A 15,201-nucleotide genomic window follows, 5' to 3' on the forward strand; every position below is an offset into this window, starting at 1 on the left:
TGTTCGGAGCAGCTGTTGGGGGTCAGGCCGAGTCCAATACCAGGAGATCAGAGTCCAAGACAGGCCAAACCAAGAATCAGATGTCAGGAGGTAGGCAGGGTCAGGTTACAAGAAGATCAGCAGCGGGCAGTAGAAGTAGGTATCTTGGGGAAACAATCTGAAGCAGAGGGAACCCAGTTTCACAGACAGCTGCCTGTGCCAGTGCATGGTTTATATAGAAGCTGTGAACTAACCAGGAGGCCAAGCAATCAGATTCCAAGACTGGGGTCCTTGGTCAGAGTTCAGCTCCTAGTCTGGCAACATTTAGCAAGTCACTGGGTGGCAGGATGGAGCTCACTAGCTCTGAAAAGTCCATGGCCCAGGGCTCAAGACCTGTGGTCTCTGACATTAACAGAGTTAAAGCACTGTGGCAGAACAGTGTGAGGAGATTGACACTGCTGTTCTTGTGCTGTATGTCATCTGTGAATAAATAGAGGACTTCAGTCTCCAGGGCTGTCAATGTGACACCTTCTAAAATCACTTAATAATAATATGAGAGATTACATAATGCTGTCATGAATCTTTTCACAATAAAAGATACAAGATGAAATTATATGGACCATGAAATATACAAGGCAGACATGTCCCCTATCTTTCTCCTAGACTACTTTCCACATCACGTGGACTGAGTTTAAGGGTTCAGGTGTCAGAAAACATGTTTGTATAAAATTTGGCTTCCCTCAGATTCCTGTGGTTCCCTTTTGCCTCAAAGCAGCTGGAAAAAACTGGTTGGAATATGAAGACTTTCTTACTTTGATAGCCCACAGGTGCCAGACAGTGAGGGAACTGTTCAATTTGATGGAGATGGTTATGCTTTGGTGAGCCGCCCAGTCCGCTGGAACCCCAATGTTTCTATGGTCATGTTCAAGTTCAAGACCTTCTCTTCCAGTGCTCTGCTGATGTACCTTGCTACACATGACTTGGTAAAAAATAAAAACCTCTCATCATGTTTCTTGCTATCTTTAAAATTACTGAATACCTGTTACTCAAAAGGAGAAATGGAAATTAAAAAACAAATGTGCTGTTACAATGCTGATTATCACTTCAGTACTGAAGCTAGTGGGTTTTATGGCTTGTGAATTGTGTAGTCTGCTTAGCACGCTTGAATATTATCATATACAAATCATTTCAGAGTCCACAACTCACAAGCCATAAAACCCATTAGCTTCTTCTGTTTGGATGTGAGGGATGGGGGACAGCGGTGGTGTGTGTTCATGTGAGGAAAATGTCAAGGGTACAATTCTGGCCTCATGGAGTCAATTACTTTAGTGGGGCCAAGATTTTACTTCAAATTTAGAAATGTTCAAATTAGCAGAATTCTTTGATTTCTCTCCTCCTTTTCCCCCTCCCCCCACTCCCGTTATGGTTAATGTTTTGTGGCTGAAAATATAGCGGATGGGAAACGGATAGGCACAAGAAAGGACTGAGTACAGAATGCTTTGTATACAAATTAAGAGTAGTAGTTTGTGCCCAGTGTGAGCAGCAGGATAGGGAAACTATGTATGGAGCAGCCAACAGAATGTGATGCTGGCATTTATTTAAAAATATTAGTTAATGTTCTCACACTACAGCTGAAATGGATAATTTCAGACATTTGTTTATTAAGGTTGTTTAACTTATTCATTTGTCTGTATTGTCAAGGGTCTGTGGACAGCAGGACGAGGTTATTCCTAAAGACAGCTGGCCAGAACCTGATCTCATTTACATTGAGAGTGTAAATTAAATCTGGAGTAGCTCGAGTGAATTCCAGTACGGCTGCTCCAAATTTACAACATCCTAACTGAGAACAGAATCCAGCCCACATTATCCTTCTAACATGGGTTGTGATCTTCAGTACAAGAGCTTTCAGAACTTTGTTTCTTGAACCTTTGCAAAACACTTACTGGTGGGCATGTGCCATTGACTGATCACATTGTGCTGGCCTATTTCCAGTCACTGAACTGCATTAAAAGAGAGCCAAAAATACCTTGTTTTCATAAGATTACTTTTTCATGTAAGCAACTGTGGTAGTTGCTCTAGGGATGTTTTGCAGTTGTGAGTAGGAAGGTGGGTGGGTGGGCCATACAATGGGAACACAAGTAGTCCATGAAATCATTTCTCTATTAAAATGTGGTCTCACACTAGGTTTGGTAGGAGCAGCCATGAGAGAAACAACAACTCATATTAAAACTTCTCTGATGGGCTCATGCCGCTGGATTAGTAGTTCCCCATTTCTCAAGTCCTACCTTCCCCATTAGCCTGGTCTCTGGCTCCCTTGTGAGCTAGTAATTGTTCCCCCTGCATCCTACCACCCTTTGTTTGCCCTGGATATTGTAGTTTATTGTACCACAGGTCCAGTCAGCCACCAATGCTGCAACTTCAGGGTATTTAAATATCAGCACCAGTGGTTGATAGGAATTATAGCAAACTGAACTACTCAGTTCCATTTGGGGTAGATCACTGACTAGAAGGAAATCACGCACCACTTTAGCCAGTGACCTGCACAAGAAGGTAGGAACTAAAAAAACCAACTCTTTGACAGTACTTTTCAGTGTACTTGAAGTTAGGCACAATAAATATCTGAGGAGTTTAACAACTTAAATAAAACCCCTGTACATTGTCACTCAGAAAATAAACAATTGTTTCATGTTAAATATTGCTTATCACAGAGAACAGGAACCAGTCTTCCAGTGTGTCTAAACAATGTGTCTAATCTGTTTCATTAACAGAAAGATTTCATGAGCGTAGAGCTCAGTGATGGGCATATAAAAGTCAGCTACGATCTAGGTTCAGGTACAACTTCTGCTATTGGCAACCAAAACCATAATGATGGGAAATGGAAATCGTTCACCCTCTCAAGAATCCAAAAACAAGGTGAGTTCCTATAGTGATAACATCAGAAGTGCTCTAATTACCCTATCCAGCACAGCTAACCATCTAATCACAGGGAAGATGACGTACAATATTGCTGGATTAGAAAGTTCTATAAGAAAGTGATTTAGCAACTTATTTTGCTTAGGTTGCAGGTGGCTTAGGTTAGAAATGACTGATTACAGTGTCAACCAGGTCTTTTATGATTTTCTTTTGAAAGCGGTAGCTTAATTTTCAGGCATAATTCTGCGTAACAGCTGGCTAAATTACATTCTAAAATGCATTTGAGTGAAAAATGTTTTCTTCATGCAGTTCCCTGATGTTGTTTAAAGTTCATAAAACAAATCTATGTGGTTTCTGTTAGAGTAGAAATTGGTTTTAGGCTTTACAATGCTTTTCATACTCTGGGTATCCCAAAGTGCTTTAAAAAGTAATGAGTTAAATACTGGTAGTGCAATAATTATGTAAATAAACACAGCAGCTATTATATATTCAGTAACATCTTGCACAGTGTCATGACATTGGAACCCGGACTGTGGAAACTAAGCATATTTTCAAAATAGTGCTATAGATTCTTTAACCTCTACTTGTACAAAAGCTAAAGCTAAGCAGGAACTACAAGGGTGAGAGGGGAATTTAGCCTCCATATCCATTCTGTGTTTCACCTTGGTTGAGAATCCTAGCAATTGTGTGTGAGATGGGGTTTGTTTTGTGAGGTAAGTATATGTCCAATAGGACTTGAATTGAGACTCTTATGACACTCAGCAACTATCGTATGGTAAAAGCTTTTGCTTACTTCTGTCCTGCATTGGATTCAAACCAGCGAAGTAGATGTGAAATGATCTCCCCATTCCTGATCTTGTCCTGAACTCTTCACTGAATAAAGTACTGACACTGAAGACAAACCAGTTAGGGCTGGGGATAGAACATATTTGAAAATAAAGCATACAAGATTACTATGGCATTTTTCAGATTGTTATGGCAACAGAGAAAAATGTTTTTTTCTTCCACACAGCTAATTTATGATTTGGAAATCCAGTATCTGACCTGCAAGTTACTACCCCACTTCCTCAAAAAAAAATTTGCATTCTGTTTTTTACCACAGGGTAATATATTGTTCATGTCTGATTTTCAACTTCTTAATCTTTTCCAGCCAATGTATCAATTGTAGACATAGACACCAATCAGGAAGAGATCATAGCAACATCTTCTACAGGAAGCCATTTTGGTCTCAACTTGAAAGCTGATGAGAAAATATATTTTGGTGGATTGCCCACTCTCAGAAACCTGAGGTAATTGGACTTAAAACAATATCTTTGCCTATTGGGAGAGCAGATAATGTAAGTTTATTATATGTACCTATTTCTCCTCAAGTTTACTTGCCAGGAGAATTGTGAATTCCATTCCCAATGCAGGATCAAAGGTGCCTGACACTGATACTCTTGAGTGATATTTCCTCTGTAAGTGCCAGCTCACACCTTAAGATGGATCGAATTCTTTTGCTGCTCCATTTGAAATACACAGTGAGCTGCAATTATACTACAGTAAAGGCTCCTGATGCTGTGTATGGAACCATAATGATGTAACTGAGCTTCTCTTTCTCCGAACATTTCTTTGCTTCCTATAAGCATGGAATTTGCAGCTCGGAACCTATAGATCAGAATAAAGCCCAAGTCCTGCAATGACTTAAGTACATGTTTAACTTTACAAACATCAATATCTCACTAAAGTCAGAAACTACTCATTTGCTTAACATTAAATGATTACATAAGTCTTTGCAGGATCATTTCCTACTATACTTTCAATATGTGTTACATAAAATTTATGGCATTTTGTACTTATTTTAAAATCTATTTGAAGACAGAAGTTCCATTCTTGAACTCTTCGTTAAGATAAAATTCCTTGGGCTCAAGAATTTATATTGAATAGATTTAAAATATTATGCAGTATATTTAAATGCAATGAAATGTGGTTAATTTCATTTTATTTTATTTTTTCTGAGTCCAATCCTGAACTGCTTACTCAGGAAAAACTCCTCCACAGTAAATTTCATTATGTATAAAATATATTGCATGTTCTTTTCACTATACTTAAGTATTTAAGAAATGGGATATGAGATGCTGGGATTTAACTGGGGGCTTTTAAATAATCTGACAAATCTTGTTGGGGTTCAATGAATGCTCAGCAATTTCTGCAACACAAAAAATCTGAGCTACAATGAGCAGATGAACTATAACAAAAACAAGTCTATTAATCTGAGTCAACTTCATTTACATTTCATAATGACAGTCATAAAGTCACCTTGTGCACCGGGAAGCATAGCTGTAGTTTAGTGGGCTGTTTCACAACCAAAGGGAGAACAGGCATATTTGTTAATTTATTACGTTTAATTTACAGTACCTCTGATATCAGTTTACCTTGTAATAAAAAACCAAGCTGTTTCCTTCATGAAGTCTCACATTGGATTATGTAATTGTGAAGTCACACTGGCGTGTGCCAAATTATGTGAAGAAATTACTCCTAGGCATATCCTTTATGGTTGCTTAGGAAACCAAGAACACCCTAGCTATTTGAAACTGTGGGAACCATTGTGCCTGCAGCTGTGATTCATCAGTTGTGACCTGGTGCAAGATGCATGTTACAGTAAATTGCTATCAAAGATAAAGATCATTTGAGCTGCTGCAAGCAGCGGACATTGAGATACCTGTGACTTTATAAATGCCAGGCTGTATCAGTCCCAGAACCATCTCCTGCCAGTTACTTTTATGATTTTATTTTTACTGATGACTAATTGTAGCAACATATAATAAAATTATGTAATGATCTATATGACATTTTACGGGAGAATATGTGGAGGGGAATAACACTGTTAATTGTGCTAGCCTGTTAAGGCCTGTTGTATATTTATTTATATTAAAAGAATCTCACCAACCAGCATTTGTTTTCACTGGGAGATCTAGATCTATTTCAGTCTGAAATGTTCTGAATCTTGATAATGAATATCATTTTCTACAATGAATGTAATTAAAAATAAACTTGTTTTTTCCCTCTCTTTTATCCTAGTATGAAAGCAAGGTAAAAATAATTCAATATCTGCATGACTTGCATGCGTTGAGTAAGTGCAGCTTGGTTCAGGTGGCAGTGCAGCAGCTGTGGGTAGCATTTACACCAGCTGTTCCACTGGGGCTGTTAATTGAGCAAGTTGTTCCTGCTGCAACAGGCAAAGCTGCTCCTAAGTGCTTAACACTCTCTTGTTGCACGCTGTGCACACATATATCGAAAAACCTTTCTCGCCTCTTCACATAGCTGCTTGTCTGCTGTTGTTTTGTTGTTTTTTTTTTAATTCGATCAAGATCCTAGTTAAAGAAAGCTAGGTACAGGTGATTTCTGCCTACCATAGGGCAATTTAGTGGCTCAACAAGTTCGGGGACTAGAAGTGCTGTTCTCCAAGGCAATGATTTAATTCCTAAAAATGGCAGGAAGGTTAGCAGCAGATCTGTGTGAAACTTTTGCCAGTTTGGGGTTGTGACACCTTTTGTGCATGTTTGTTTCAGTTTGGGTGGGTTTGTGTTCTGGAATTTTGCTTTGACTTTTCAGGTGTGAATTCAATTTTGCCCAAACCTCCAAGTTAATACCTGGTTTTGAGTCAGAAACACGCAATCCCCAAATTAACAAACCCCAATGATTAGAATAAAGCCATACATGTTTCCTTAGAAGCCACCTTACTTCAGGGAAACCATACTCAGGTTCTCCTGAAATTCAGCCCAGGTTTTCAAAAACTATTGTGAATCTCAGAAAATGTCTAGATGAACTTTGACCTTGTTTCACTGAAGCCCCAGCATGAAAGCAGAGTTAAACTTTCATAATAGAGGTAAAGTTCACATAACTCTAGTTAGGAGTCTGAAATTGGAGATGTCAGTGAAAAAGGGTGGGAATGTGGAATTGCTGTTTGGATGGCAGAGACATGCATGTGGGTATTTGTATAATCTGGTGGTGTTTGGGCAACTGAAAATAATTGCTGGCAATGAGATTGCAAAACAGCTCTGCTGCTGTAAAGGTAAATTTCTAAAGAGGCATTGATGGGATGTAAAGAATCAGAAATGGAAGGCTGACTATAACTGAATAAAGCAGAGTTTGGATTATTTTAGTAAACCAGAGGGTTAGTCTAATTTAGATAAAGGATGCAAAATTGTCAGAATCTGTGCTGTGCTTCCTGAGATGGCTATAATGCAAAGAATGGCTTTCAATTAAAAAATATGTATTTGAAATGATCTGTTTATATCAAGTTATTTTGTAATTAATGGCCTTGAAAATCATACTAAATAGTTTTTTCCAGGATTCTGAATTTAATGCCCTGGTTTTCAGTTTTAATTCCCCAGTTATAGTTCCTTGTTATTTTCTAAAAACATTTTTTCTTTTGTTTGGTTGGTCACGTTGTCCCCATGTCCCAGTAAATGTTTGTTTGTCATCTCCAAAGACTGTAATAACATAAATTATTAGTGAATTCTTCACTCCAGGTGAATTAACTACAGTATCAGTGAATTAGCTATAGGTACTGCTGCTCCTTTTGGATTTAGTCTCCATCGCTTGAATAGCTGGGGGGCAGTTTCAGCCAAACTGGGGATTATGGAGCAGTTCATCCTTGCTAGATTGGTGGCTAATGACTATAATAAAGGGCAGACTTGGCCATGAGTCCTGGGGCTTGATTTAGTGCCCTTAGAACTGAGGTCTCTGAATTACTTCCACACTAACATGGTAGTTATGGTGGAATGCTCAGCGTTTTTGTCATTTCTCCTGGCACTGAAAGACTATGCAAACCATCGCACAGGAGTTTTGCAATTACATTAGGATACCTTTCATGACTTGGCTGTATAGTGAGGATCCAGATCAAAACCCAAGTGTTTTGTGGGGGACAGAATTAACTGGCTGGGAAAGGCTGAAATAATACTATGGCTTTTATAGAATGGTATTAGGAAAAAATTGGGGATACGTAAGGAATGAATCTCAGCCTATGAGAGCACAATGGCTTCTCAAAACAAGAAAGCTATTTTAGTCAGAAAAATCCAAGACTCGGAATGAAATATTCTTGCAGTTTTTAGCAAATGTTTCATCCTAAACTTCTTCAAGTTACAAAAGTCCCTCTTCCATCAAGATCTAATGTATATATGGAAGAAACATTTGTCTTCCAGTCAAGGTCTTTCCCTGTTGTTATGATTTCCAGCCTGCATCTTTCGGCTTTGCCTGGAGGACAGCTACCTACTTATTTCATAGTTTATTGCATTTAAATGTCCAAGGTGACAGCGCTCCTTTAAAAAAAAAAAAAAAAGGGAGTAAAGCCAAAGACTGTTCTTGTTGGGTGATGAGTGAGAAGAACATCCTTTTACACCCCTATGGATGATGGTAGCCAGACTATACTGTGTGCTGATGGGTGATGGAAAGCAGGATGTACTTTGTGTGTGCGCACACAATGCTCACCCATTCAGACGTGTGCCTGGGCTTAAAAAAAATGCAGTAGAGTATCTTTGTGCATACGAATGCATGAGTGTGTGGGTCTGATTGACAAAGTCTCTTTAGTGGGCATAGAAAACATGTTGCATGTTAACTCACATGATGAGCGCTATGTTTTTAATTTTATTTTTTTACAGGCCTGAAGTGAACTTAAAGAAATATGCAGGCTGCCTCAAAGATATTGAAATTTCACGAACACCATATAATATACTGAGCAGCCCTGATTTTGTAGGCATAACCAAAGGATGCACACTGGAGGTTGGTTAGTCTGTCACGTATTTACTTTGGGTAAAAGGGTGAAGAAAAATATATTCTGTTTTTGTGAACAATGCAAGATATCAATCACATACTGCATGCATAGGGCGGGATTTTCAAAACCACTTAGCATTGGCCTACGTTTGCCCCAACCTACTGAAGACAACGGGAGCTTTACTATTGATTTTAACAAGAATAGAGTTAGGCCAACTAGGTATTAGTTACTGTTTATAGCATCTTTCATTCTAAAGGATCCTAAAGCACTTTACAAAATACAGTATGTACCATAGATTGAGGATAATTGAAATTCAGCTGCCTCTAGGTGACAACCCATTAATGCACAGTCCCACACAAAGGACTCATACAGTAAGCTACATAAAAATAATTGTTTCTGTCTCAGAAAAAAGAAGGGTTGAGTAACCCTACCAGGATTTAATAATATACCAGTACTACATAGCACTTCTGAAGCGCTTTCTATTTGAGTGTCTCAGAGTCCTTTAGAAGCATTCATTAATTGAGAATTGTAACAGTACTGTAAGGTAAGTATTGTTATCCCCTTACTGTAGATGAGGAGACTGAGGTATTGAAGAGTTATAAAGACTATGGGTATGTCTACACTGCAGTTCAAAACCCTGTGGGTGGCATGTGTCAGTTGACTTAGGCTCAGACTGAGGGGCAGTTTAGTTGTGGTATAGTCTTTTGGACTCGGGCTGGAGCCCTAGCACTGGGACTGTCCCCCTCATGGGGTCCCAGAGCCCAGCCTCAGCCTGAATGTTTACACCTCATTTCAACAGCCCATTAGCCCCATCTCAGCAAACCAAAATCAGTTGACATGAGCCAGCTGATGGTTTTTAATAGCCACATAGACATACCCTTACTCACAGTCACTCAAAAGACTGTGGCAGAACTAGGAATAAAATTCAGATATCTTGAATCCCATTCCTGCTCTTGTGTGGTACCAGGGAGTTGTAGGTGTTTGAAACTAGGAGTGAATGGACCCTATAGAAGTCAGCTGATGAGGGCTTCATGAACCAAACCTTGCACAGTCTGTTTGCAGGGACTGGCCACAAACCCAGCTCACTATGCCTCCCCACCATCCACTAGGTTCACTTGTGGGGGCAGTTTCTGTGGAAACTGAATATCATAGAAACCTCACAAGGCCACAGAACCCACTTAGGATGTTCAGCTTTTGTGGACCAGGTCTCAGGTTCACAGATTCCATTAAAATCCGAACCCACCATCATGGTTTCAGGTTGGTTCAAGTTTGGAGGAGAATTTGTCTTGCAGGGTTATTCCCACCTGAGACATAGACCACAAAGTCATCAAGATTTCAAATGTGAATACAAATATATTCTAATTTTTACATGTGACAGACATGCAGACAAATGCCAGTCAGTGCTATATAAAAAGTCATTTATTTTTAAGAGCCATCCACTGAACTATTAGACATATTATGTGTAATTCTCTAGTAATATAATTGTTATCTCTAATAATGTAATGTAATTTGTTTAGCACATTAAATATAGTTATTTATTTTTAATTGTTGTTGCTTCTAATTAATTGAAAAGGCTTTTAATGTATATGAAGCAGAAAAAGAATCAGATCCCAGGATTGGGAGTAGGATAATATCTTCATTCTCCAGACATAGGAAGAGCCTCTGATTTGAAGGAATGACACAGAATTTATCCAATATTTAGAGAAATTTCTTTTCTCCTAATGAATAGCTTGCACTTCTATAGCTAAGGATAATTTTGTTACTTGATGGATGAACTGAACATTCAGTTCAGATAAGAATCCAATAAATCTGAATAATTTAGAGTTTGTCCTACTTCATCCAAACCTCTTTGGTCTCCAAATCAAGTTAGAAATCTCCCTAGAACAGTAGTTCTAGTTTTGACCAAGCCAGAAGTACCACAAAATCAGCCTTTTTTGTGGTATTTTGTTGCTTCATTCTGCCCCAAGCCAGACCTAGAAAGAGCAGAGGTCTGTGGCAAAGTTAAAATAAAATCAAACAGAATTACACAAACTCTTTTGAATCTCACAAATTTTGGGTTTTATTGTAAATTTTACAATAAAAGGACGATACTAAATAAAGGAATGGGATAGGATAATAAAAGAAAGGAAAATATGAGGCTTGAAATAACACTCAGCTAGTTAAATGCCCTGGAATTTCAAAGAAAAATATTGCAGATGTCTGTCTGCCTCTCTCATCTGGCACAATCTATTACATCTCTGTCTGAGGGCAACTCCACTCTACTGACAAAAAGGTAAATTATTTTAGAAAGTCAGCGTTTCTAAGAAATATTCTCTCCTCCTCAGTTGGAATGACGCACAAATTGGCAGCAGTTACAGAAAACCTGATATAAAATGCATTGATTTATTATTTGATGACAGACTGCATGTCTTTAAATTGTGCTATCTGACAGCGTGCAAAGCAGTTGGGCCATGAGCAATACGTGTGTCATTTATGAGTTTGTCTCATCAGTGAAGCAATAGTGCTCAGCAGATGATGAAGCAATGATGAATGATTAATAGAAAGTATATTCTGGTCAAATTTTACAAATAATAAAATACAATGAATGTTCATATTGGTTATTCTTTACTAGATCGATTTAAAAGTGAAAGAAAAACAGGAAAAGGAAAAACAGTCAGAGAAAATAACAATAAACAGTCACTCTTAAATCAACTGGATATTCTGAAATAAGGCTGCAATTACGTAAACCATTCATTCCCGCTGAAATGTAGTATTCCAGGAATGTTCTAATAATGATTGATGGTACAGATTGATTAATGCTTGTCCAACACGTTGAAAATGTAAATTGCTAAGTATTATAGTCTATCTCAATAGCATGCGTTAGTAAATATAACTTTATGGGAGGTTTTTACTTTGTTTTGTGTCAAACCAATTCACCTTCTCTTTCTCTTTCCACAGAACCTTTACACAATTAGCTTCCCCAAACCAGGTTTTATGGAACTGCAGCCAGTCTCGTTTGACATGGGTACAGAAATCAACTTGTCCTTTAGCACCAAGAATGAGTCTGGGGTCATCTTATTTGGCACAGCGGGGACACCTATACCCCCGAGGAGAAAACGCAGACAGACTGGGCAGGTAAAGAACAATACAGTAGAAGATATGGAAAACCAATAACTTCTGCTGAGCTTTTTTCACACAGCTTGTTGTACCTAGCCACTGCATTGCCATGATATATTGAAGATGAGGTAGAAGTCCAGTGCTGCTGAATGAGATTTTCTTTCCAAAGCTTTTGTTTGTTTGAAGGAGAAATAAAATGGGGGTTCAGAATTTACTTTTGCATTGAAGATTGGTTTATTGAAGATTTGGGGGGGGGTTAAGTCCTCAGAATTCTGTCAATTTGTGTTTTCATTTTTTGGGTTGGGTAACACAAAGCACTAATATTGCACAGGGTTGTTTTTCTTTGGTATAATGATTTGACAGTATTTTCAGATCAGTTCTGGATTTCTCTAAGTGACTGCTACAATAGAACCCATGTTTTAGCCTAAATAACAGATTTATTTTTGTGTCCTATATTTGCTTTCATTTTTTTTATCAGACCTGAGTGACAGAGAATATTGTTCTTTGGTTCTCCTCGGGACTACTCAGACAATGCTTACATGCTGGATTTAATTAAATAATTACTGCAGTTTCTACAGTAATTTTCCAAACCACCAGCTTCCTGTGGGTCCCGTTCTGCTTTCCTTGTGAACCCACACCTCCCATTGACTTAAATGCCTCTTGAATGTTACTAGTGTTTGGGGCTGTTATTGTAGAATACTGGGGTTTGTTTGTTTGTTTTTAACACAAGGTGTTAAATGACACCTTAAATGACAGCTTAAATGACACCCCAATTTCTACTTCCTCCCCAAAATACAGGCTAGTTTAAAAACCTTGGAGACTTTGGATTAACACCAGGAAAGCACAGTTTCTACACTACCCTAGTGACTAATTAGCAAAACTACCGAAGTAGTTTGAGATTATTGAAATAGTGAAACAAAATGCTTTGCTATTTTCCTGTACAGTACATTTGGTAATTGATTTTCCACTGCTCTCCCCCATACTTACAAGGATGTATTGGAACAGAACACTTGATGGCTTGAAAGAACATACTCCAGAGTCAACATATTTAAATGGCTGATCCATAGAGAAACATACATTATATTAATTGTAGGGTGGGAGCTACTTCCACAACTTCCAAGCTCTTCAGGACACAGACATGAACATGACATTGGTTGCTGAAGTGACTGTGGGATGGATCCTGGAAATCCGCCACAACGTGATACTGGTCACTGGAGTAACTATGGCCATCATTCTGCAAGCCCTCCATACACAGAACTCCTATTGACATCCATGGTAATTCTGTGCATGGAAGGTTTAAGATCAGGCTTTGTAATAACAAAGAACAAGGATGCTTTGGAGCTGAGATTCTCTTTTCTTCTCCCTATTTGCATGTAAAAAGGGTAAAATATTTTTAATGGCACTTTCTACATTCCTTGTTGCGAAATATCATGAAAGATGTTGCTTATGTATCTTAGTCCTTCTGAATATAACAGCGAAACTGCAATGGCTATATCTTAATTCCCTCCAGGAGTGTAACAACCATTTTAGCTATCAACATCAGATGCCAGGATTTGAGTATATTCCTGATTAAATTAGGCTCTCTTTCATACCACTGTCAATGTAAAGTAACACCTTTGGCTTCAAAAAAGTTGCTCCTGATACATACTAGTGTACGAAGGCAGAATTTGATCCACTATCCTCGGTGGCTGGAATTCTAAGTGCAGCCTCAGCCGATTACTATGTTTTTATGCCTTAAGTAGGATAGTGGCACAGTTCTTGAGGAGCCTGTAATGAGGTTAATTCCTACCGGCAGCAACAATAGGTGGAGCAAAGGAGAAGGGATATGCTTTACTAAGGGAGAACTTGGGCAAATGCAAAAGTAAGAGAAGCAGTTCCCTTCTGAACATGGCTTGGCTTTTAATAACTGTTCCACATTACAGGTCTATTATGCAGTGTTCCTGAATAAAGGTCGATTAGAAGTGCATATCTCCACCGGAATACGAGATCCACGCAGGATCACCATCAAGCCTGAATCCGGTGATTTTCATGACGGTAGAGCACACTCCATCCGGATAGAAAGAATCAAAGGGTAACAAACAAGGAATCCAGGGTGCTACACAACTCATAGTACAGATGACTAAAATCAGTATTCCTTTTTATGAAAGGAGGAGAGTATAATATGTGCATTAGTTTCCTTACCAAAAAAAAATAGGCAGTTTCTGACTGCTAATTTTATTATTGTATAGGCTAAGGTTACATGCTTTAGTGAGGTTATCAGGCAGCTTTTCTTAAGATTATCATTAATCAAAATTGCTATATTTAACCTTTTGGTACTTGGCAAGTGTATTTTATTAATCTAATTTATGTGGATGAGGAATAGAACTTCAGAACAGTAAGTCATCTTTGCAAGAGTAGCGGAGAAAGACAGCTTTCAAAACAGCAACAGCGGCAGATAACCTTTCCCAAATACCACATGCTAATTTTTATATATATGGTTACAGTGGTGTCCAATTGATTGAGTTAAGAAAATGAAGATACATAGTAGTGGATTAACACTGTTTCTTTATCGCAATTAAGCCATTGCAGATATTTCAACTATATTCACCCCTTTACTAGCTCAATGTCCCTTACAACTTTTTCAGACACATGAACCCAAAAGGCTATTAAGGAGATGCACATTACCATTTATTAAGGATGCCTGCATTAGAGACAATAAATATATTGTCATCTTGATGTGTAGGGATTTATGCAGTTACTATTATTTATATTCTGTTACTGCCCAAAGTCTTCAGTCGGGACCTAGGCCCAATTGTGGAATGTACTGTACAAATATTCAGTGGACTTGTGCACACTAAGAGAAAAGATGTTTTTATAAAACGTTGTAAGTAACATGTGATAGCTAGCATGTTACGAACTCCAGTATATCCAGGGCAGGTTGTAATTGAACACGTTAGCTGATCGAGGTGAACTGTAGGCACCTCACTATGATTCACCTAGACTAGCTAATGTGTGAAAACTACAGTTATGGTCATCTAGTCTAAACTCCATTTATGACTTTGTGTCTTTTTCCCAACTCTTCCATCTAGTCACCAGGTGCTTTCCCTCCCCTCTACCTTAAAACTCACTTCTTTTGGCTTTGCCTTCTTTCACTATAATCTCTGCTCAGGAGAAATTCACTGCCTCTTTCACCTGTTTGTTGTAAATAATCCCCTACTGCAATTTGTTCCCCAGCCCCAGCATTTCCTATCATTTGTTTGTTGTTAGATGGTAAATTCCTTGGGGCAGAGATTTTTTCCTCTATTTAAAAAAAAAAAGAAACCATCATGCTCTCTTGACAGACTAATGTTAGGTGATGATGATGATACAAATTTTTCAACATACAGGTAAACTCTTTTAACTTGAATACCAAATAAAACTGCTTAGAACAAAGGTAATAATCTGTTACGTTAAATCAATCCATAACTGCTCTACAACGC

General features: G+C 38.3%; 1 protein-coding gene across 1 annotated transcript in view; it reads left to right on the forward strand.

The window, feature by feature from the left end:
- LAMA2 (laminin subunit alpha 2) overlaps nucleotides 1-15,201 on the forward strand; it is a 407,250-nt gene that overhangs the window by 366,368 nt on the left and 25,681 nt on the right. Inside the window, exons 50-56 of the mRNA XM_045010304.1 lie at nucleotides 800-962; nucleotides 2,748-2,892; nucleotides 4,043-4,181; nucleotides 5,953-5,964; nucleotides 8,535-8,655; nucleotides 11,585-11,761; nucleotides 13,666-13,814. Coding sequence (XP_044866239.1) covers nucleotides 800-962; nucleotides 2,748-2,892; nucleotides 4,043-4,181; nucleotides 5,953-5,964; nucleotides 8,535-8,655; nucleotides 11,585-11,761; nucleotides 13,666-13,814 — 906 coding nt within the window. The remainder of the gene's footprint in view (nucleotides 1-799; nucleotides 963-2,747; nucleotides 2,893-4,042; nucleotides 4,182-5,952; nucleotides 5,965-8,534; nucleotides 8,656-11,584; nucleotides 11,762-13,665; nucleotides 13,815-15,201) is intronic.

This window comes from Mauremys mutica, chromosome 3 (genome assembly GCF_020497125.1).
Source record: "Mauremys mutica isolate MM-2020 ecotype Southern chromosome 3, ASM2049712v1, whole genome shotgun sequence".
In the NCBI taxonomy this organism is placed as follows: domain Eukaryota; kingdom Metazoa; phylum Chordata; order Testudines; family Geoemydidae; genus Mauremys; species Mauremys mutica.